Source organism: Crocodylus porosus, unplaced genomic scaffold (assembly GCF_001723895.1).
Source record: "Crocodylus porosus isolate Cpor-Errol unplaced genomic scaffold, CroPor_comp1, whole genome shotgun sequence".
NCBI lineage: Eukaryota > Metazoa > Chordata > Crocodylia > Crocodylidae > Crocodylus > Crocodylus porosus.
In genome coordinates, this window is record NW_017728925.1 from 4,297,816 (window position 1) to 4,322,714 (window position 24,899).

At 44.0% G+C, this 24,899-nt stretch overlaps 1 protein-coding gene across 4 annotated transcripts in view; it reads left to right on the forward strand.

The window, feature by feature from the left end:
* Window positions 1–87: 87 nt before the first annotated feature.
* Window positions 88–24,899, forward strand: part of CACNA1B (calcium voltage-gated channel subunit alpha1 B) — a 475,064-nt gene continuing 450,252 nt past the window's right edge. For 3 of the 4 annotated variants that reach the window (XM_019540607.1, XM_019540608.1, XM_019540609.1), the window contains exons 1-2: window positions 2,792–2,892; window positions 13,792–13,931. In XM_019540607.1, the coding sequence (XP_019396152.1) occupies window positions 2,800–2,892; window positions 13,792–13,931 (233 nt within the window). In that variant the 5' untranslated portion in view covers window positions 2,792–2,799. Of the gene's footprint in view, window positions 425–2,786; window positions 2,893–13,791; window positions 13,932–24,899 lie in introns of those variants that run through there. The other variant, XM_019540610.1, reaches the window with a different exon arrangement.

Genomic DNA, 24,899 nt, shown 5'->3' on the forward strand with positions numbered 1-24,899 from the left:
CGGGCGCTGGGCGCTGCCGGCGGAGCCATGCGGGCCAGCCGCGGGGAAGGCGGCCGCGCCGGGAGCTGAGCGGCGGGAGGGAGAGCCCGGGGCGCTGGGATGCGTCTTCCCCCAGCCTCGGCCGCCACTGGGGATTGCAGCGCCCGGCTCTGCGCCTCGCCGCGATGGCTCGCTTCGGAGAGGAGCTGCCCAGCCGCTATGGAGGCGGGGGTCCGGCCGGGGCCGGCCGGGGCAGCAGCCGGCAAGGCGGCCCCCAGCCCGGCCAGAGGGTCTACAAGCAGTCCATGGCTCAGCGAGCCCGGACCATGGCTCTCTACAACCCCATCCCCGTCAAGCAGAACTGCTTCACCGTCAACAGATCCCTCTTCATCTTCAGCGAAGATAACGTTATACGGAAATACGCCAAGCGAATAACGGAGTGGCCATATCCTTTCTGGGGGGTCCGTGGCGGGCAGGACGGGCCCGCCTGGGTGCCCGGGCGGTGAGCGAGGGTGTGCCCCGGTGTGCGTGCGTGTGTGAGTGTGTGTGCGGGGATGGTGCAGCTCCAGGGATGGGCGGAGATGGCTCTGCGCGTGTGGGGAAATAAAACCCTGCGGTTCTCCACGACCGGGGCGCGTGAGTCCTGTAATGTGCGTGTGTGTGAAATGACAGGCATTTCCCTCTGTGGGTGTGGGTGTGCGCGCATCCAGAGATGCGGACGCCTACAGCAGGCGAGCGCCTGTGTTTGTATTTCGTGCCGTTGAATCCGAGAGGACACCCGGGGTAAATTGCGGCTCTTCTGTACGGAGCGTAACCTTTCCGCTCCTCCGAGGGGGGAGGAAATGTGGGGTAAAATGGTGACACCTTGGCAGGCAAGCTGCATTAGTCCAGGGACACCAGCAGTCTCAAGGTACCCTTACTGACACTCCATACACAGTTGTTGCAGCCTGTGTGTGTGTGTGTGTGTGTGTGTGTGCGTGTGTGTGTGTTTTATTTTCAGTACACCACCTTGCCCATACTGCCTCATGTAGAATTGACATTAGCCCTTGTCATTTTGAATTGGGTACCACAAACACCCTTGGTCAGGAGAGCTGAAGGGGGTAGTGCCTTTATATATATCTATATCGATATCTCTATATAGGTATCTTTATATATCTACGTAGAGATATCGATATAGATATATATATTGTGGGGGGAGAGTGAGGCAGTAAATGAAGAGACACATCGCTGTGTTGTGAAAGGGGCAGATGCTTTTAATCTCAGAACCAGCTCCCTGGCCAAGTGATCTGCAGAGATCTGCCTCTGAAGGGGACTCTGCTTCGGTGGTGATGCATGCAGCAGGGATCCAAAACCTTGGCAAAGGGAGCCAGGTTCTTCCTCTAAGATTAGTGGGAGGTTGCCAGGGTGTGTGTGTGCGTGTATTGGATAACGTGCACCAGCAGGAGTACGTTGCACTGGGGATCTCAGGGGAGCTTGTTGTTTTCTTTTCATTTGAAATCACACACGCCTATTAATCCTCGGCTAACAGCAGCAAGGCCTCTTCACAGCCTCCTAGCAACATTTCCAACTGCCACCGAGTCCAGTTCCTGTTCACTCCTCCACAGCATTAACTTTGAGGGGTGGGGGTTGTAATAAGGGGAGATCAATCCATTTGGAGAGCGTACATTTTCCACACTGATTTCCCTGTGTAATATTATAAGAGCGCAAAAATCGCTTTGCTTCCCTGTCTGCCTACCTCGGGGCAGCTGCAATGAAGTTTTTGAATACACAAACAGCAAAACCCCAGTGGCAGTTATAACATCGCATTTTGTGCATGCCTAGGTGCAGCCCCCAGCCCTCTCCATCTCCCTGCCAAGGTGTTTGGGGGGAGTTCAGCAGCTTGGATCCAGCAACGCTATTGCAACAAAATTGGCAAAACCAGTAGTCGGTGCCTAGCGCTTTCCAAGGTGCTGAAAATCTCATTCACCTCCTTGAGCTACCGTTTAGTTCTGGGGTCAGGCAGGGATATGCCCATGTGCGCGTCGGAAGAGAGAGCGAAGGGGGAAGATGTATTCACAGTTGGTGTCACTATGATGTGTAATTAGTAAACGTTTTCCCTTCAGCGGCCATACAACCCTATAGGGTACACTGAAAATATTGTTCACTGTAAGCTGGAATTGCAGTTCACGTTTTGGACTCCGAAACCTTGATTTCCAAACTATTACTTATTTATACAACACTCATGATTTCAATTATGTGGCATCGCTGAGCAATATTTCAGCCAAGGACATCTAATTTTACTGTCCATTTTGGGACACTTTTAAGTGCCTTAGTCCTATTTAAAAGCCAAACTCCTTGGCTCTGAGGGGAAGTTTAAAACCGCCTCAATTTGTAGAAGGGAAAACCCCATCAATCTGTATTTTCAAACAACCAGTGTGACCTTTTTTTTTTCTGTTTGTTTGTTAAAAATCGTAGAATCAATGAGTTGGAAGGGACCTAGCTAGATCATCGAGTCCGACCCCCTGCCATGGGCAGGAAGGAGCACTGGGGGTGGCAGGGGTCACAAGACCCCACCCAGGTGCCTATCCAGTCTCCTCTTGAAGATCTCCAGGGAAGGTGAGAGCACCACCTCTCTGGGAAGCCTGTTCCAGGCTCTGGCCGCCCTTACCGTGAAGTAGTTCTTCCTAAGATCTAACCTAAAATCTCCTGAAGCCTTGTTAGAAAGGAGTGAGGCCTTAACCACAGGGTCTCCATAGTGCATGAATGGGATTTGAATGATCAACATCTGCAAGTGTTTAAAGATGTTTTCTTTAACCATTGTCCCCCACTCCATTTGAATACATGATTTTAGCCACCATTATAGCCAACTGTATTGTGCTTGCTTTGGAGCAGCATCTACCAGATGGAGACAAGACACCCATGTCGGAGAGACTGGTGAGTTTCATTTATTTAGATTTTTCTCTCATCTTTGGAAAGTGAGCACCCAACCACCCAGTGTTCTGGGTGTCCTTAACTTTAAAACTACATCTTATCAAACAACCTCATGGCTACACAAATCTGACCCAAAACTGGTTGCAACTCCTCAGACCATCTCCAGCAGAATTCTGCACCACACCAGCCGGCCCAACTTCTCTTCTTAGAGTCAAAGCAGGAAAAAACCAGATGTTACAGCATGCTTTGAAGACCAGAAAACTCAAGCTGTTAGAGACTAAGGTAGAAAGGGAATTCTAACGTCTTTAGGACTATATGTAGAATTGAATGACCCTCTTGGGTGTTTTCCCAGGAAGTTGTAGCATATAGTAACCTTTTGGCATTCTGTATACTTCGTATTATCTTCTTACTGAGGGATACTGGAAACTCTTCAATGGAAATTTATTGGATTAGACAATATTATGTTCTTACCAAAAAGAAAACAGTTTTACAAAGAAAAATAATTTACCAGCAGGCTTTATGGTAATGAGTCCAATTACCTTATTTCAGAAGCAAAAACAAGAATAACTTCAAAATGGTTCTTTCATTTGTCATCACTCTAGGGGGGATAAAAGCAATATTTGGTTTATTTTTTGTTTCTTTTAACAAATTGGAACATCTTCCAGGCCAGAATGAATGGAAATTTTTGCTTGCTTGGTTTGAGGCTAAATCTGAATCTACATGTGTTTTACATGTATCAATTAAATTATGCAGACTAAAATAAGATTAGATTTAAAGCCAAAAACTGAGAAATTAAGGAGCCCCGGTTCCATTGTTGCTGCAATTTCCTAATCTCTGCAGCTTTGAGTCTCCAAAATAGTCTATGGCACTGGGCAAGGTTCAAGAGCCAAGTTATTCTTTAATACAAGATATAAAATAATAGGTGCTAGGAATGGACATGTCTCTCCAGTCATTTATTTTGCACCCCTTGCTTGAGTGAATGTATCTTGGTGGTGCCCACGAGTCTCCTAATTTAATATATATTCTTTTTTCCGCTATAAAATATCTTTTGTTTAAGAGTGGAAAGTAAAAGTGGGAACTTGCGTTTGTGTATATATAATGCTCAATCTTTTTACCGTTATATGGCAGTATATTATAATGGGTCTTAATATGTCTTAATTGGGGAAGGATGGTTTTCTGATTAATGCATAGGCTGGGATGCAGGAGTTATGACTTCAAAGGGAGTTTTGCCTCTGCACAGACCAAGGACTAGTACCTTTTTCTTCTGTGATCATTACAAGTTTGAGTGAACAAAATGGCTTCATAATCAATCCTGACCCTCAAACACTTCAATGCTGGATTATTTCAAGCCACAAGCATCACTGTTAGCAAATCCGGTGTGTACCACTATCATTCTCCAGATTCAACAGGAGGGGATGTGGGTGGGGGAGAGTCCTGCACCCAGAATCTGAAGGTTGGAGAATTTCTTTTCTGGTCCCTTCCTGTATTGCTTTAACTCTATCCTTTAAAGCTGTGTCTCACAGATGCTGTCTTGTAAGGGCTCCTTTCATTTCCTGTCAGTGTTACTCTTTTACTGAGTCAGAAAAGTCACCGCTGAGTGACATGAAGCACACCCAGTTCCTTCCTACCCCACTGCCAGTTCTTCCTATTGCTGAGGTAAGAATTCACCCCCAGGCCTATGACTCAGTGGCATTCTAAAGCAGTGTCTCTCAGCCAGCCCTGATAAGGCCATTTTCCCTGTAGCACTACTAGAGTCATAATAAAGATTGGCTGTGTGTTGCTTTAATTTCATATGATATTTCTGTCTTCAAAGTGTGCTGCAAAAAAACCCCAGTGTCGCTAATGAGAAATATTTTCTGTTGACTTTCAACAGCTCCAAAACACTTTCCTCTTTCCCATGTAAAGTGTAAATTATTTCATTTTGAAAATGGTAAGAATCCACAATAAACTGCTGAGTGGGAAAAATCCCAGTAATTTTCACATACATTGGAACATACCCTAATTCCATTCAAATCAGCAGGAGTTCTACTTTTGACTTCATTAGGACTAGAAATTGGTCCTTTTGGTTTAATGACTTAGGGCTTTGCCTGTGTTTACTAAAAAAGAATAAATGAATTTAAAAAAATCCAAATGAGAGTGGTAGCCATTGCGTGACGACAGATTCCAAGAAGCTTGATTTCCGTGTCACCACTTTCTGGGGAATGTGAGAGAGAGATGATACTGTAAAGAGATAAAATGGCTGGCCAGTTATCTGAAAGTCCAGTGGATCCTTGTGCAGCATGAGGTCAGTTTCTAGAGCTGGTCAAAAAGGTGAAGGGGGGAGTGGGGGAAGAATTGCAAAAAGTTTTACAGGATTTCTTTGTTTTTTGGTTAAGATGTATATTTTTTTGGTTCTAAAAATAAAGGCATAGATCTTATTCCGTGTCAAAGAGATCTAAATGCCTGGTATGCAACTTTAAGCATCTAAATAACTGCACACAATTTCATCATGCACAACAGCTACGATTCTGCTGAGGTGCCGAATATCCTTATGCTCCAGCATCTTGTCCTGAATAGATTGCTAGGTGAGCAGACCGAGGCTACTACTGCATGTACTCAAAGACGATCCAATATGGCCACCTCAGCATTTAACTTCATTTCAATCTGTTGTGATCCGGTTCCACCTGGGAATGCACATTAATACTTAATTCCTTATCTGGAGAAAATCTATGTGCAGAGGCTGTATTATACAAAGGTAAAGCATCATGGTGGTATCACACATCTTCAGTCAGATAGCTTCATGGTTAAGCCACACCTGTTCAGGAACTGGGGGATGTGGATTTTAGGCTGACCTCACCCGGAAGGGCCCAGATGAGAGCATGTCCCACTCTTCTTGTTGTAGTTGGGCCATTGGTCAACGAGGAGTGCAAAAGTCACAGAGCCAGATGCAGAGCAAATGAGAGTGTCATTCTCATGCAGTGAGGAGAGGCATAGCCCTTTAGGAGTGGAGTCCTGTTCTGGTCCCTGCTGCCCAGAGCATTTCTGTTTTATAATCGGTGATTGTTGAATATAAAATAACAAACAGTGCAAGGGGGCGTGTTGTAACATAATGGTTAGGGCAATAGCTAGAGGAGTCCTGACTGCTAGTTCTTCCTCTTAGGATTCTTTGTGCATATTGCATTAAAGTTATTAGATAAAATGTTTAAGGAATATATTGGGAACAGGATCCAGAAGCCAGGTTTCCCTCCCATGGCAGTGCCTACCTTGCTGCGCATTAGGGAGTCACGGTCCTTCAGGGATAAGTCACAGTCCATTTTGCTTGGGGTCTTTCTGGTCCTGTAACAGTTGCATTCCTTGTTTCCCAGTGGTCCAGTTTTAACTGGAGAGGTAGACGATGCTGTCAGTTTTGACTAGCCTAAGGCCTGAGTATTTGGCTACTGTCCTGGGAAGCAGGAAATACAAGTTTGTCTATAGATTCTTGGTCTCCCACCTCGTGGGCAAATGCTGTCATCATTAAGCTATTGGTCAAAAGGTGGGCAGGCATCTCAGTTTCTCCTTTATATATAGCAGTTTGTGCTATCAATCTGTTAGAGGCGCTGATAGATGTCCCCTCTGAGTTAGCTGGATCACAACATGATGCCTCCATTCTTAGCAAGTTGGATCAAATTGGATGTTGACATGATGTAAGTTTGCCATAGCTCTGCTCATTGCGAAACTGGAAGAGGCACGTGCATATTCCTGGAATGAATAAAATTACCTTCTGGAACATAAGACTGCCTGTTGCCCATTCTCAGATGGGAAGACCTACATGATTCTGGAAGGGGGAAATGAATTATCCTCTGGGAATGCACTAGGTTGCAATTTGAGAGAATGGGACAGGTGGAGTGGGACTGGTTTCCTGAGGGAGATGCGTAAGTTTTGGGCAACTGAAAGCGAAGTTTTAGATGCTTATATAGGTGGAATAGCTTCTGGGCCAGATTTCCACCTAGCTATAGTTATTCTCAGTTTAGAGGGATGCCAGTTTCTACTACCACCACCGGCTCAGCTGACTGTGCTGTCTTTGGCTGCATTACTCATCCACGGTCACAAATCTTTATACAACACATGGGAAGAAATAATTGTGCACAGATTGGCATTTACATGTGTGTCACAGGGGCACTTAGGTGCCCTGTTCCTATGAATGAATAAGGGCAGCTGCCAATCTCCAGGGGAGCCCAGGTGACCAGAAGGGGACAGGGCCTGGCCTTTATAAACAACCCAGGCTGAAGCCTAGCAGCAGTTCCCTTCTGGTAGCCTGAGGTGTGGGAGCTCTGCAGTAGAGTCAAGCAGAGCAGAGCCGATTGTTGCAGCCTGATAACCCAAGTGGCTACACCATGGTGAGGGTGGAAAGAACCCTGACGGGGAGGTCATTGCAAGAGAGCCAAGTGAGCTTAAATCCTATGTTATAGCCAGGAGGCTTGTTGTTGTGTTACAGCCGTTTAGCTTATGGTTCTGTTTCATTACTGTTACACCGGAGGACCGGGTGAGGCTATGAGGGGACAGAGGAGGCCTCATTTAGGAGTGCCCCAGTAGAGTGGGGGTGCTCCCAGCACTGGAGTGTGGTGCTCCATTGCGGGGTGTACTGCCTCAGCCCTGGGGAGGGGCACAGTGCTGGTGAGGGCACCGTAGTTGGGGTGCAAGACCCCAGCCCTGAGAAGGGCAAAGAGGATTTTGGGGCCAGGCATGGCTGAGGCCACCTGAGCCCCACTGGCAAGGAGCACCAGTGAGAAGCCCGCAGGGGCTCGTGTTAGGCTCCAAGGGGAGAGCCACACGAAGAGAAGCCCAGGGTGGGTGCTACTAGAGAGACGAGCCTGGAGAGGGCAAGTCCGCGATTACAGAGAGCCCGAAGAGGGCAGAGGGAAGCCCCAGGAGCGGGCGCATACTTGAGGGAAGCCCCACGAGAGGGCGCCTACAGAGAGAAACCCAGGTGAGGGCAAGTATTGAGCGAAGCCCCAGGAGTGGGAGTATACTATTGATAGAAACCCCAGGAGGGGTGCAGACTGAGAAGGATCCCCGAGGGGCTTCCCAGTGGTGGGGACCCCGAGGGGTCAAAGGGGCCAGGTAAGGCTCAGGCCGCCTGAGCCCAATTGGGAGGAGTACTATCAGTAAGTCCGAGAGGGCTAACGAATAGAGGGGTGCCGGTTGTGTGACAAGCTCAGGGGCGTTAGAGCAGGGGCGCCGGTTGCGTGCCAAGCCCAGGGGTGCTGGTTGTGTGACAGGCTCGGGGCGCCGGTTGCATGACAAGCCCAGGGGCGCTAGGCAGGGCGCAGAAAGGAATTGGACCAGATAACGTCCAGAAGAGCTGCGAGGCTTGGGGCGTGCTGAAGGGGAGGTAGGAGGCACGCACTGCCCATAAGGCTGGGGTGCACCGGATCACTCCATACGGAACGGGGGATAGTATCAGCATAACACCGTGGACAAGGGGATCAAAGGCAGCCTCCCATAGAAACTTATATATACCAACAAGATGTGGCGGGTGAGAAAATAGGGTGCTGGATCACCTATTTGACACGGTAGGGGGGGCGCTAGAGGGATCACGGCCGCTCCTAGGCCCCACTCTGTGACAATGTGCAACATTTCAGCATAACTAAAGCTTTTCAAAAAAATGGAATAATGTGGACATGAAGGATCTTCCCTGATGTCTTCTGTTGACTGCATGCAATTTGTGTTTCTGCCATGCAAATGGCATGCAAAAACTGGAGGCAGTTGCATGGTGGCAAGATGTAATTCTTACTTGTTATGCTTCTCTATGTAGCCTTTGCAGGCTCTTTTGGGCATAACACATTGATTTGCTCTCTGGTATACTCCACTCTCCTGTCTGGCACATGGGCTTCAGTGTTAATATTGTCCACACTGGTTGGAACCAATGTCCACTGGTTGGAAATTTTCCAATAAAATTTTTTTTGTTGGGAAATATTGATTTGTCAAAACCAAAATGTTTGTGCAGGATTGTTCGTGTTCTAGAAAATCTTTCATCAGAAATGTTTTTTATTGTTTAAAGATGGTATTTCTGATGCAATCTACCCCTGAATAACTACTAGGCCAAGTGGGTGAGGGACACAGCCGAGGCATGGGTGATCTGGGTTCAAGCTGCTACTTTTCCTGATTCAGACAAGAGACTTACAGCTAACTGTCTTGTACAGCAGGTGAATGCCCCCACTCTTGAGCTGTTGGCTAGACTGGCATAGGGGTCCTCTCATATCTTTCTTGTTGTAGTTGTTTCACTTTGTTCTAGGAATCAAATATTTATTGGAGAAGAGACTTGAACCTGGTTCTCTCATACTGTAGCTGAGTGTCCTAACTGCTGAGCAGTAGTTTCTCTTTCTTTGGCCAATACATATGCAATGATTTATGCAAAGTGGAACAACTCAAACAGGAAAGATCTTTCTCTTACCTCCAGTAGCCGTCCGCTTACTGCAGTCACCTCAAATGTAGCAGGACAGCTGCGTGCCCTGTCCGCTGGGCTTTGCTAATCCCGAGGTCGGATTGGTCTCCCTGTTTTTTTTCATGACAGGGTTAAAGTTTTGAATTTATCCCAGCATGCAATGTGAAAGTTTTTGTTGTTGTTGTTTAATTAACTATTTTTTGCAAGACTGGGAAGCTATTTCTTGCCTACCTCTGGTCCCTATTCTGTTTTAAGATGCAAGAACTTTCTGTATTTTGAGCTTTGCGTACTGCTTTAAGACTCTAAAAGGTTGGCTTTCCTGGATGTTTTTGACATGGAGGAGGGGCATAGGCAATTTCCTAATTATTCAGCATGACAGCTATTTCCCTTGGCTAATGGATTTCATTCTTTATCCGAGCCACAGGTGCTCAATGCAGTCATATGTGAGCTGTTCACCTTAACCTCTGTTTGAACAAAGCTCTGGTTTGCCAACATACCCAAACCTATTAGGTGTGTCATCCTAAGCCCCAGGAAAGATATAGGCAGTAGACTTGGAATAGTAATGAAATAACACTTCAAATGGGAAACCATTTCCAGAATCATAAATGTTTTCCCATTTGAAATTTTATTTCTTAAAAGGGTCTGGCCCAATCTCAAGCCTGATTGCAGCCATAATTAGCAGCCTGCTGGCAGAGCTTATACAGATGCTCGTAGTGGATTGTCATCTCATGGGGGAAAGGCTGATTAACTGGGGCTGCATGATGACCTGAAGACTTCTCCTTGAGTGACAGCAGCATTCCTGTTGTCAGATAGGAGCAAGAGAGAGGTCTCATTAGACTGACCCTGTGGCATTTGATGATAGTGAGCTTGGAGAAAGCAACTTCCAGCAGTTTAACCCAGTCCTGATGCTTTATTTTCTTTCTTTTTTTTTTAAAGCAAGTATATTACCCTATTTTTGAATCTTTTTCTGTCACTGGAGCTGCCAAGGACTTATGTCTTCCCCTCCCTGTTTGGCAACTTATTCCATAAATTCCTGAAGTACATTCAGACATTCCAGCCTAGTGCATCTCTTCTGAGCTCTGGTCCCTTTAAACTAGGCCTTATGATCAGAAGGGCACATGGCTCATTAAACATGTGACCTGTAGTAAATTATATATACATATACATACATATATATGTATATATGGCTTCCTGCTCATGAGGAAGCAGTCAGGGCAGTACCAGTTTGGAGATTTTGTTGGAGGAAGTGGGTGGAAGAGATTTTGTATTGGGGAAAATTTAGGATGGCAGTCTCCAAAGTAGTGAGGCATGTGGAATTCAGATTTTGAAGGCGGTCATGGGACATGCTTGAAGAGCAAGAAGATGTTATTTATTTGCTAGGTTTTAGAAAAGGAAGCCCTTTCTTCTGGGAGAAGAAAGGACTAAGCCCAAAGGGACATACAGGGAGGGTCATTTGTGACCCCCTGTCCCTGCTGCACAAAGAAGGAGTGACGTGGCAGCTTTATTCCTTGTGTCCCCATTGTGACTCCCAGATGATTGTGCATCCTGCTTTTTCCACTTACATGGGTCAAAGCTCATTCACATCTTGGGAATGACTTGTCCTCCATCTTGGTTTCTTTTCCTCAAACAAGCATAGCTCCTGTTGGAGAGAGTTGGTTAGAAGGATGTTTCTTTAAATCATAATTTCTCATGCTGAGGATTTTGCAGTCTGCATCCCCTACTTGCAAAGGGGGGATGTCAGTATTTTCTCGTATTGCTAGGTGGGTGGGAGAGCTTGTGAGGTGGTTCTCAAGTAAAAGAAGGAAAATGCATATACACTACAGCAAAGGAATCATGGGCTATCTGCTTTAAAGGGGGAATAATTTGTAGGGTGCAGTGGGGGCTGGAAGAGGTAAAGGCTGCAGAGAAGGGTTGGGCAGGGAGCATAACTTCTGTCTAGTCTGCTCTTTCTCAAATTACGAAAGCAGTTAAAGTGGGGAGGAGGGAACCCCGGGGTAAAAATCACATATTATGTCTTCAGTCTAATCCTAGAGGGTATAAATGGTTAATACCTTTTATTTCCATTGGGTTTGAGTCTCCAAATCCCTTAATTGTGATGGGAGAAACTGCAGCTGAACAGGTCTTATCATGTAGAAGCTTGAGATTCCTTCAAAACTTGAAACATTCAATGCCCTTAACAACAGGATCTGAACAGCCATCTGTGTGTGGATTATTTCTTTATGGGTAAAGGGTGGGGAGGGTGCTGCATACAAGTTTGAGAGTTTCAGGATTTTTTTTTTTTTTTTTTAGGTGTAATTGCTGTTTCCAAAGATTTGCAAATTTCTTAAGTTGAAACATTCAATGCCCTTAACAACAGGATCTGAACAGCCATCTGTGTGTGGATTATTTCTTTATGGGTAAAGGGTGGGGAGGGTGCTGCATACAAGTTTGAGAGTTTCAGGATTTTTTTTTTTTTTTTTTTAGGTGTAATTGCTGTTTCCAAAGATTTGCAAATTTCTTAAGTGAATAATGCGTTGGCCGCAGATTGTTATGAGAAGTTTGCTGAATGTGGGTGCATGCTAATGCTGCTTTTGTAGCTGTTGTGTATGTCTGCTTTGGAGGGGTATTTTCTCCTCCTCCTTTGGTAAGAACAAGGCTTTTTGTAGTATGTACAATATACAAAGTGTGAGCACATATGGAGGGGTTGGGTTGGATACCTGAGCCAGAATTGCCAGGCTTGCAAAGTCCATTTTTGTATTAAATTCACTTCCTTATTTTTTATCTTTCGGTCCTAAAGTGCTGTTGTTCCTCCCCCAGAATATGCCGAGTCAGATTTTACCCCCAGTGGAACTGCACTAGGGTTTGATGGCACTGCACTGGGCAGGAACCTCACTCGCTGGGCACGTCTACTTGAGAGAATGCGCAGACGACTAATTTTGCTAATCATTAGCACAGCTGGCAAAAACCATGTTAATGTGCAGTAGATTTAGTAATGCACATTAATGTCACTTAAAACGTGTTCATCTGTGCTAATGCACAGTAGTGCTGATTACGGTGCATTTAGTACCTGACATGACGGATACTAAACTGAATGCGCAGTAACCGTGGCACATTAATGAATGTGTAGATGTGCCCACTGCATACAATGTTTTAAACTCCCTTAAAGACTTAGGAGCATTAAATTTGTTCAAAGTCAGTGGTACAAAGATTCTTATAGGTGTTTTGGTGTCTCATTCCCATTAAAATCTTTGTGCATTTTAGGCACAAAAATGCACAAAGCAGCGTGGGCCTAACCCACTCAGAAAGTGGGACAGTTGTATAGCCTATACAAATGTTTTTACTTTTGTTCCCTTTTTCTAACTCCTGGCTTGTGTCTTAATTCCAGCACCAGTCATTTCTGTTTCACATCGAAGATAATGTTCTGATATACAGATGAGTTCAGAGTTTCTCAAACTGAACTACGTACACCTTTGGGAACAGGCAGTAAGCTTCTAGCAGTTGCATAAGATTTTAGAATCACTAGATTAAGATTCAGTGTCGGCAATGCCACAAATATATGTGTAGTGTTGAATAAAAAAAAAAAGAATAAAAATGGTCCCCACCCATGAACTGACAGGGTAAAGTTTAAATCCATCAACCAACTCCCTGTAAAGATTTCAGTCTTGTGGTGCTAGATGGGGCAAAACTCCAAATAAAGTGAATGGGAATTTTGAGTCGGGTGTCGAGTCAAAGAAAAATAAATGAGGGACAGTTTTTAGGTAATGGAGACAAGGAAGAGAAGGGTAATGAGGAACAACTGAAGGAATACATTATTTTGATGAAAGGCAGAGAAATTATAGTGCAAGAAGTGAGGAGGTACTTCAAAATCCAATACAGATAAAAAATTAACAATGAATAATTTTGGTTGCATTTGCCTTAAAATTGTGAAAATCAATTATTTATTCTTGGGTCATAATTCTCAAATTATTTCACAATTAGAAGTATTTACATCTTTCTCCAGGAATAAGTTGCAATCAGTAGTTCATTTGCCAATAATTGTCAATCCCCGTTCACGATCCAGGCTGTACTGTCTGGTTGGGTGGGTCTTAAGCTTTTATTTCTGTTTCCAAAATAGATGGCTTATGGACTTAAGTAACATCAAAAGAACTTCTCATATTACAATTAAATCTCAAATTTGAAATTTTGCTTTTGGTAAATATTTAATCTTAAATTCTTTTTTTTTATGAGAATTTTGGCTTCTAAAGCTTGCATGCTCAGATGTTCATAACAAAAGAAAATGAAAGTTTCCTAAACATTCAAAATTCCATATAGAGAACACTGGAATATTTAAGAATACTTTTAAACTCAGATCTAGTAAACATAAAAACACATGGATTTCCCTGTAAGCAAGAAATTGTAGGAGGCCTTGCAAGTTGAATGTCTTATTGTTGGTTGCACAGAACTTGAAGCCAACACAGAAATGTTTTTTTTTCCTGCATGTGTCCTGATGGGTTGTATTTTTTTTCTTCTCTTATTTGCAGGATGACACTGAGCCGTACTTTATTGGAATATTTTGTTTTGAAGCTGGTATAAAAATCATCGCTCTGGGGTTTGTTTTTCATAAAGGCTCTTACCTCCGAAATGGCTGGAATGTGATGGATTTTGTTGTGGTCCTCACAGGGTAGGTGACTTCTTATTGCTTTAAGTTTGCTAAGAGTTAAGTTTGCTTTGTTGTGTAACATTCTTTAATTATGGCTTGGAGGAGGGGTTAAGGAGTTACTCTAAACCATTTGAGAAGAAGCGTACTCTAAATTTGTGCGTGGCTGACCTTATTGTCTTTAAATAATGGCAATTGTGTTGAATGAGTCATTTTTTGAAGCATTGTTTGAACCAAACTAAAAAGAGGTTTTGAGGACACTTATTTGTAGATCTGTTGTCATGCATCTTACTCAGACACTATGAGATACTTTTTCCTTTTCTCTATGTTCTAAATAGTAACAGGTGTTCAAAAGGTATTTTAAATAAACCCTAGTCTAAAATTACAAAAGTTTCAAAAATAAGCACATAAAAAGCTGTTGGTTCATATAACCATTTTAACGCTGTTTCAGTTCTGTGAAAGTCAATGAAGTTTTACAAGTAATGAATTTAACACACTACAAAATTATAGCTTAAAAAGAAGTAAAAAAGAGTGAGTTTTTTTGAGAGCTTAGTTGAAAATTCTATTTTTTTTCCTGATATAATGTTAAGTACCAGATGTCTGAACTGAAATACAGCTGCTATTCTGTCAGGGAGACAGTTATCATCTATGGTGCTTAGGTCATACTTTATAACTTGTCTATCCGCGGGGCTTTATGAAGTGTTTCTTTAGATTCCAAAATAGAAGTTAAGGTTTCTGGAGATCCATTTGAGAACCTTTATGCTCTTAATGGGAGCTTTGCTTTCAGACGATTGTACAATTGGCCCTTTGCATTGAATAGTTAGTTACTCTTTTCATGCATCCCTCTAGTCTGTGGTACCGCAGGGAGCACAGATGGGGTCTGAATATTTTGAATTCTCTATATCCTGGCTTGTGATGTGGAATAGAGTGCTGTTAAGAAATTCTGTACATACTTATACAACTATATTTATTGGATGCATTATCATTGTAATTCTTTTTGTATTCAGAGCCTTGTATTGATGTGGTTGTCAAGATGCTGAAGGGAATTAGTTATGCACTGAGAGGAAGAAAATAAATACATAGGGTTTGATTTTCCTACCACTGGCACTCTGTGTAAAATCCAGGGTAACTTGACTGAAGCCAAAAGGAGAATATGGCTCATATACTAGGAATTTTAGGGGTTGAAAACTGAATTATAGAAATTGCTACAACCACTGAAGTTGTTAGGATGTTTCACATCCTATTTCAGAGTGTACCCTCATTTAAAAAAAGCCCTGATTTGGAAAACATGTAAGCATTTACTTAAACTTCTCCTCATTTAGCAAAATACTTACGCATGTGCCTAAGTTGTATTGACTCACTCCAAAGGTAGTTAAGCAGGTTTTAAAAAAATAAGCCATATGTAAGTGTTGTTCCGAATTGCAGTAATGTTTTTGTTTATGTAGGAATGTTTTAGATTTAGCGTGGGGTGTTTTTTAAGGGCATGAAATGCAGAATCAAAATACATTGTTTTAAATGGTTCCTATTTGTGACTCGGTTGTTCAAAGTTTGGCCACCGTATATGGATTACTTGTATATGTGCATCATACTTACAGAATTATAAATGAATGTGTAATGCCACATGTATGACATGGACATTTTATTAGTATAATATCTATCTGCAAGTATTTGGAGTGCTGTTTGATCTCTGAACATAGTTGTAGAATATCAGTTTGAGTAGGCAGCTGTAATTAGGAACCCTGTTGCCATCTGCAAACATGTGTATTCTTTTGAAGTATGATCCTGTTAACGTCAAGGCTTCTGGTTTCCAATGGTGACGCTAGCTGGGTTGTATTGAAGTTGTCTTGTACATGGACTTCCTACCAGGCAAGTGATGCAGAGAGGACTTAGTGTAAACTGAGTGACGTTAAGTACAGGAGCCATCTGTAGTGAAGAAATTCACATCATCTTTAAATACTACAATTTATGGCCTGGATTCAGCAGGGAAGTTGAGTACATGCCTAATTTCAGGCACATAAGTTGCAGTTGAGTTGCTCGTGAAGTTAGGTAGATAAACATCTTACTAGAGCAGGACCTGATTTTGCAATACTAGTAATGAGGAGGAGCCCGCTGGGACAGAAGTGGTATTGAAAGATCTTCACCTCCACACGGGGGATTAAATTAGTATTTTCTCTAATGCCTGCTGTAGTCTACTCTAGATTTCCTTGACTGTTAATAGGTTTCTAGTTTGCCATTCTTGCCCCAGGAGCCCTGGACTAGGAGACAAGAACCCTGTGGTTGTTTGGGCATCCACGGCCAGTCAGAAACGGTTAATGTCACCCACTTTTCCTCAATAACCTGTGTGCGCAGGAAGCCTTGAGCAAGGCCATTTTATTACAAAGAGATATCATCATGACATCGCAGCAGCAAGGCTTTAAAGAAAGGTCAGGGAGGGAGAATGTTTACCAATAACAAACCTGATTATTTCTCCAGGGAAGATTTTGCTACTTGGTGACATGAATGCAACTTTAATTTTCTTTTCTTTGTGTGGGTATATCAGATCAGTTTATCTGAGAGTACTTGATCATGGTGTGTATGTCTGTGTATGAGAGAGACCCGTCAGACCATAATAAAAATGACTGACGGTAGTAAATCTGCATTTCAGGAAGCATTCAATCTGTATATGGAATGACTGCTTCAGTAATATTATCTTACTACACTTATGTTGCAAGCTTCTCTGTTGCCAACTTTTTTCTTTACCATATGTACTTCAACTCCCGCTGTAAAGGCTACATAGGCATGTATTCCACAGAAATGGAGACGGACTCATTTCATTCTCCAGCACAGAACAAAGTTCAGTTTCAGAAAACTGAAATATCACACATTGATTTTTGATTTCTCACATTTTCTGCTTTATGGGACAACATAAACATTATGGGATACAGAAATTACTCTACACATGTGCGTGTGCATGTGCGTGCACGCACACGCACACAGTTTCTGTTAATCCTGTATTTTTGGAAAAGTGAAATGATGAGCACTGGAAAATCTGACCTCCATTTTCAGCTTTCAGCTAAAATGCGGGAAAGCAAAAAGTGGATTTGCTATCTCAGTTGCTTCCATAGGGAAAGGGCTAGTTTGTGTAGGGGAAAGGGCTGTTGTTATCAAATCTCTGTTCCTTATGTAACTTTTGACACGATCTGATTGCCTGTCTCAAAAGATATTCTTCAAGATGATGTTTGCTCTCTCATCCATTTTTTCCATCCTCTTTTCTCACCCAAACCCAGATCCTGGAGTTGTTTTTTTTTTTGGGGTTGTGGTTGCCAGCGATGATAGACATTTTGTCTGTCAAAATCAGACATTAGAACTTGTTAATTAGAAAATAAATCACAGTTCTGGTATCTTCAGCCAGGATCAATATCCTGTTGAACTAAACTGGAGGCTAATAGATTGTGGCTAAAATGGCTTGTTTTATTCTTTCAGAAAGCACTCGGTTCCTTACCACAGAAATGCTGTGCTGTCTATTTCTCATTTACTTTCAGGGAAGCCTGCTGACTTGTTTTTAATAAAAGCAAAGGAAACAAATGTATTTCTGCTCTCCAAAAGATTTTCTTCCCTCATTCTTTCTTTTCTTTTTCTTTTCTCTTTCTTGGGAGGTCAGGGAAGGGGATGCGAGGTTGGGGATGTACCAGTATTTATTTTAAACACTTCCAGTTCCAGATGAGTAGAAGGGAAAGTTACATTTGTTGTGATGTTTGTTGCTAGCTTATGTAGATCCGTGTTTTTAATGATGTTTGTTTTTATTTTCATATTTTTATTGGCTTGCATATAACACCAGTGACATTACTTCCCATTAGTAGTTGCTGCTAACTGCAAGAAATGCAAGTTGTCCAACTGGGCTGGAAATGGATACGTTTGTTAGCACATTAGCACTCAAAAAAGTGTAGCCCAGGTCCACCTGTATGTCTGTATTGTACCTTGTGATGGCAGCGAAATGTTTCCAATTAGTGTAATGCAGCCATATCAGTCCAGGACCTTAGGTTAAGGGACCTGGCCCTTAAACAACTGAAGTTAGTAGAAATGTTCTGTTGACATCAGTGGGCTTTGGAATAGGCCCTCGGTGAGAGAGGCATGGTAAAGGTCCTCTGTTCTTTGTAAGGACTATGTTGCTGAACCTACTGCAGTTCCTTGCAGTAAATAATAAGCATTAAGTGGTGGCCGTCACACCTGTGCATTAGTGTCGGGGTTTGCTTACAAAGTTAAGCTACAAGTACTGAAAGGAAATGTAGTCAGACTAGCTTTAGAGATGTCATCATCATTACAGGGTCTACCTAACTTGAAGCAGTGGCCAGCTGACTTCATGGGCAGATCCTGGGGCTGGCACCCATTTTTATAGAGTAAGCGTGGTCTCCGCCCCTCCCCCCACGCCGCTGATGAGCTAAAGGGCCTGGTGCCCCCTTCCCCCGCCTGTTGATTGACTGTGAGGGCTGTCTATCATCTGGCTCTGCCTCTTGCCACTGATGGTCTGCAAGGGCTGTCCTTCATGCAGCCTCAACCTTTGCTGCCAATTGGTGGAGAGGGGCAGGGCTATATGATGGATAACCTTGTAGCCACTCAGTAGCAAGGGGCTGGGCTGCCAGCGTCTTGCTCTGGTAGCAGCCCCCCTCTCCCCTTTTCCCCCCAGCAGGCTGGGTGGCTGGGCTGCAGTGGCCACAAGGACTGCTGGCTCCTGCCAGCATTTTATTTTTTGGTAAGGTTTTTAGAGAGCCCACCAAAAGCACAGAACTTGTACTTTTTTCATAGAGCTCACCCAAAATTGTGGTTTCCATGAAAATTGCACAGTCATGACTTTGGTAGGTCCCTAGTCATTATAGCTATTTTGTGCAACATAATGTAACCAATATAAGGCAATGGGACTGCACACATCTGAGCAGTTCACCTGCAGAGGGCAATGGTGCTCATACATGTGGTGGGAGGACAGAAAAACGGAGACTCCTTTATTCCAGCAGAGCCATTTTTATCTCTGCTGGCAAGACAAGGCTTGCTCTAGCTGCCAAAGTAAGTCCAAAAGTAGTTTGGACAATAATTCTTTCCCTGGCCCTAATAAGAATCTGAACATCCTTGGTGTGAACCAGGATAGTTCCCGGGATTGTCCTAATGGACAAGCAGTTTGATAAATTACTCTAGTGGCAGGACAGAATGAACAGTGGCCTCTGCATCTCTGTGGTATCAAGTCCCCAGAAATATTTGTTCAAGTACAAGGTAAACAAGAGGCAAGAAGCTAGTTAGCTGCAGAAGGTAGAAGATGAGGATTAATGCATGGATTTCTGGCTTTACTGAGGGTCCAAAAACTGACTTTTCTTATAGGTTTACTGAGTTTGACAATTGTCAGGAGGTGGATGCATGTATTCTCAACAGAAATAATGTACAGCAGCATCTTAGAGCCCTGATCTTGTGAGAGTTATCTCAGTGTGGTCTCATGCATGCTCGTTAGCATGGGGATGATGCAGATTTGCAAAGAGGTTGTGAAAAGAATGAAACATGAATCTCTTGATATGTACGCGTAGGCTGGGATTTTTAAAACTGGCTTGCAGATTTAGACTCCCAATTTCTGTTAATTTTCCTGTGCCCACATGTCTCAAATCAATCAGTGCCCACTTTTGAAAGTTCTGCTGTGGGTTACATGCTCAACATCACATGGGAACTCTGTAGAGGAGGCAGAGGTAAAATCTAGTTCTTCACAGGCCAGTCTACTCTCTCAGTCCTGAAATCTACCTTTTTCTTTCTGTAATCCCCTGCCTCAGTCACTGTACACCTCCAACTTCTCCAAGAAATTTATTCCCAGAGCAGGTGTATCCTGCCTACTGGGTGGGGCAGAACTACAGAAGCAAAACTAGTAGATGATCATGCGATTAAAGACCTGTATCATTATACATAGGCACAAAAAGGCTAATTTAAAATTGCACAGGCAGCTCTAAGTTGGGCATTTCCTAATTTTTGGCTGATTATCTTTGCAACTTTATGTTTTTTCCTATTTTAATATATTATTCATGTCAAAGGCTCTTTGATCTGTCCATACATTTTGTGCATCTTTCATTACAGTCCTGATACTTTTTGATGATATTGCTTTGTGAGAGAGTCCTATGACACTGAGTTTGCAGGCTAACATTTTAAAAAGATGTATAACCAGGTTCTTAAAATTATGCCTGCAGTTTTTCCTGTGTATATTTTTCAGAATGCAAAAATTAGACTTGCTGGTATATGTTGGACTGCTATTGCAGTAACATAATTAGGAATGGGTGAGCAGGGCATCCGCCCTGGACACCTCTTTGGAGGGGTTGTACAAATGGCAGCCACTGCTGCTGCCCAGCATGCAACACTTCCTAATTATGCATCTGTGCTTTTGCTTAAGTGTTTGGGGTTTGCATGTGCATAAAAAAGTAGACTCTAAAAAATGCAGGTGTAGTTGCAGAGGCTGCTTTTGAAAGTCTCTTCCCAAGTTGAATTTTAGACTCCAAATGCTTTTGGGGGCGACAAGGCCCAGGGAGGAGAAATGCAAAGTTGTCTCTGAATTTTATGTTTAACCCTTTCTCTCTGTACTGGAGCAGCAAAACCAAGATTCAGTAGAAATGGATACTTTCACAAGGACAGGCTTAATCTTGATTAGTTATTGGGAAGGAAGTGAGAGAACTTCTTTGAAATCACTGTACTGTGTATATGATGGTGGACTAAGGCCGATTGCTATTAATGTCGTGCATGAGTCACACTGAGAGTGAAGCCTCTATAGATTTTAATAGATCTGATCCCGTTTTCCAATTTCTTTTATGTTGCAATGATGAATGGTGACTTGCTAGCGCATAAGAGCTATAATGGTACCTTGTGAAATTAAATCGGATAAGAAGTGCAACAGGGTAAAGGGACATTATACAATTTGCAGCAAACAATGAGTTAACTGTAATTTCAAAGCTCATACTGGTGCCTGGATGGGAATAATGAAGCAAGACTGGAAAATGACCTAAAGAAAGCACAGAGCACCTAGGAAGTCCTTTGAAGCCAGTTGCTGGAGATGAGGGTGTCTGAGGAGGCATAGCTCCATCCTAAGGAACTAAAGCAATTGCCTCACTTTGACCTTCTGATGCGGTGCCCATTGCCCAGTATCTGAACTTCTTAAATTTACTGTCACAAATCCAAGAAATGTGAAAGGCAGCATGGTTCAGTAGGGAGGGCTGTGGGCTCTGAATCAGGACACTTGGGTACATGATTTCAAGTTTCTGTGTTTCCCCTCGTGTCCTTTGCTTATACTGTCTTGTCTTCATTTAACTCAAAGCCCCTTGCAATGAGCACTCCTTTTCACTCTGCCCATCCTATCCCTGGGGCACCAGAGCTCCTGTCTGTCTGCACTAGCGTTACGGAGAGAGTAATGGATGTCTTTCTCTTTTCTTCCTGCATGCTGCACAGAAGCTTTTGTGGTTTGAAATATACCTTTTTGGTGGGGGCTAATGAAGGCAGGCTGGGTCAGGCAGGCGGGTTTTAATCATATGGCTGAGTTGTAAATTAACACGCGCTTCTTCTAAGCCCTGTGCAGAGAGAGTCTCAGGAAAGCAGCCAATTTTGTGAAAGACTTTCCTTTTATCTTAGATCAGATGCCCTGTGTCAGTCTGCTATAGGTCCTCAGCTGATATAAAATGGTGTTTGATGGTTTAATATTTTTTTAAATTCTGTATTTAAATTAATATTTATTAACATGTATTATTCTAGGAACACCTAGAAGCCAGTGAGTTCATTGCTGATTGTGCTAGGTACTGGCCGCACACAGAGTTAACTCCTTATGCCAGTGGAGTGACACTGATTGACACAAAATGAGGACCTGGTCCTGCCTGTCTGCTCTGCAGTATGACAGCTCAGTTAATGAGGAAAAAGTATTCTGGGGAAACACCCCTGAACTATGGCAGCACAGGTACTGATCCTGCATCCTCTTTGCTCAATGTCATTGGTGTCCAAATTGCTCCATGTAGGTGCAGGAATCCAGCCATGGAGGTCAAATTGCAGATTCGGGCTCTGGTTTGGACCATCCTTTCTTACGGTGCAAGGAGGCTTTAGGTCCTTTTTTGGATTCTGAGATTCCAACCCTGGAGTTTCTGCCTCTTTTTTTTTTTTCCCTGCTGTGCTAAGATAGGAGTTGTAGGTGAACGTGTCAGAAAGGCATTAGCTAATGAGGTGAAGGTGCTTCTGATTTGCTGTGTTAGCCACGAATATGGCAGCCTGTGACTACCTGGGCTGTGAGTGGATAAATACTGGGTGTTATGCAACAAGAAGCAAGAATGACGAGGTGTATGACAAATGGCTCTTCTCCAGAGAGAGTGAGGAAACATGACAGAAGCATTTTTCAGTTTTTCATCTCATGCTGATTTCCATGTTTAGTGCCTGTTAACAACTTCTCTGAAGCTTTTTATGTTAGCACAGAACCTCCCCCCCCACCATCATTTCAGCTGTGACATTATTGGAGAGCTGCCTACTTCGCCCACAGCCCCTGCAGTTGGCTGTTGAGGAGGAAAAAAAACTAGCCATGACAGCAAGTGAAATGAAGGTATACTTCCCATAACAGGAAGGTCATTATCAGAAACTGCCAGGATCATTAATCCAGGCAGTGGTTTTATACATTTCATGGCATTAAGAAGGAGGTAAGTAACAGTCAAATGCTAGAATCAATTATCCAAAACACATGCGACAATGAAGGCTCAGGTGTTGATATGGTGAGGAGCTGGCTGTGGTCTGTTCTTTAGTGAGGAAAGGAGCTAGTATTTACTAGGGCTAGACAAAGCTTTGGTAGCCAATTCGATTCGGGGATTCAGCCCGATTTCAGCAGCCAAATCTCCTAATTAAATCAGAAGACCCATTGAAAGGTCTGAATCAAATTGGAAGCTTCCAAATCGATTCAGAAAGGATTCAGTGCCGATTCAGAAATTCAGCCATAGACTAAACGGGCAGCAGTCCTCGAGGATGCTGGTAAGTCTGCTGTGGTGGGCAGAGGGGGTAGGGAAGGGGTGTTGTGGGGGGCAGATCAATGGCCCCACAGCAAGGGAGGGATTGCGGGGGGGGGGCTGGGACAAGCTGCTCAGCCGGGGTGGGGAGTGTGGGACTCAGGGAGGGGACTCCCACCATTGCATGCTGCCAGTCCAGGAGGGCATGGGAGTGGGTATGTGCCTATGGATCTGAGCAGAGTGGGTTGGGCCAGGCTGCTCTCTGGGAGTCTAGCCCCCTTCTGCCCAGAGCAAGCCGTGCCTGCATCGTGCCCTGCCTGCCCTCCCGCCCCAGCTGGGCAAGCGGCAGCAAGGCATAGCCCCCACTCCCAGCACTGCTGTGCCCACATCCCGTGTCCCCATACCCCAGCTGGGCATGCGGCAGCAGGGCATAGCCCCCTCTCCCAGCACTGCCGCACCCGCATCCCACGCTACCCTGCCTTAGCTGGGCAGCTTGTCCCAGCCCCAATCTCTCCCTTGCTGTCGGGTCATTGATCTGTCCCCCCCCCCACCCCACTTCCTTCCTTCCTTCCTTCCCCCCTCTGCCCACCACAACAGACGTACCAGCTGGGGGCAGCTGTGTCCAGCATCCTTGAGGACTGCTGCTGCCTGTTTAGTCTATGGCCAAATCTTCAAATCTGATTTGGCCAAATTTCATAGATTTCATAGACATTAGGGCTGGAAGGGACCTCGGGAGATCATCGAGTCCAGCCCCCTGCCGAAAGGGCAGGAAGTCAGCTGGAGGCAGTGACTTGAATCACTGAATTGAATCATTGTCCCTCAGAATCGGCCAAATCCAAATCAAATACTTGCCACTTTGCACAGGCCTAAGTATTTACCCCAGTGGAAGAATCCAGTCAGCTGACAGTTGTTCCTCAAGGGACAGAATGTGTTGCATATCTAGCTGCTAATGTATGCAGTTTCAGGGAGGGAAGATACCAGGGCCTGTCTCCTCAAGTGCTAAAAACCCATCTATAATTCCAGCTGAATCAAAGGGGAACTCTAGGTGCTTAGCACCTCTGAAAATGAGTTTTCAAAAAGTGGGATGGTAACACTTAGGCCTACAGCTGATCCTGAAGGTTTTATGGTGGCTTGGGAATGCTCTTCAGCATTTTCTGTTGGATCACAGCCAGTATGAGTCTACAGTACAACACAATTACAAAAAGGCACATGTGGTTTTGGAATACATCAATAGAAGCATTAAGCGCAAGACACAGGGAGTGATGATGCCTCTTTGTGTTACTGGTTAGATCTTATCTAAAATACTATGTGTCGTTCTTGGGCTCCATGATTTAAAAAGGACATGGAGAAGTTAGAGTTTGCAAAGGTGGGTGACACAAATGATAAAGGATTTGGAAGGCAAGCCATGTGAGGAGAGGTTAAAGGAAATGGAAATGGTGTTTAGGAGAGGGGACATTATAACAGTCTTCAAGTATCTAAAGGGCTATCATAAAGAACATGTTTTCTCTCTTTCTGCGGAGAGCAGGACATGAACCACTGGCCTGAAACTGCAGCAAAGTAGGTTTAGATTAGATATTAGGAAAAACTTCTTCCCTGTTAGAACAGTGAGGCGGTGGAAGAGACTGTCTCAGGAAGCTCTTGAATCTCCATCACTGGGGGTGTTCGAGAAGAAGCTGGACAAGCATTGGTCACGGATGATCTAGGAGTAGTTATCCCTATACTATATTATGGGTGTTTCCCAAGCTGTTGGGCTTTAGTGGTCAACACGTGGAGCTAGGAATTTTTTTTTCCCTCCCCTGTTGCTTTGGGTGTCAGGTTTTTTTTGCCTTCCCCAGAAGCACTGGGTGCTGGCTGCAGCCAAAGCTGGAGATTTTGACTGGGGTGTGCCAGTGCTCTTGCTGGGACTAAAACCCATAGCTTCCTGGCCAGAGAGTCTTGCCCCTCCACTCAGGGTCAGACTGATTACCACATTTGGGGTCAGGAAAGAATTTTACCCAATGGTCAGGTTGGTACAGACTCAGGGGTTTTGCCT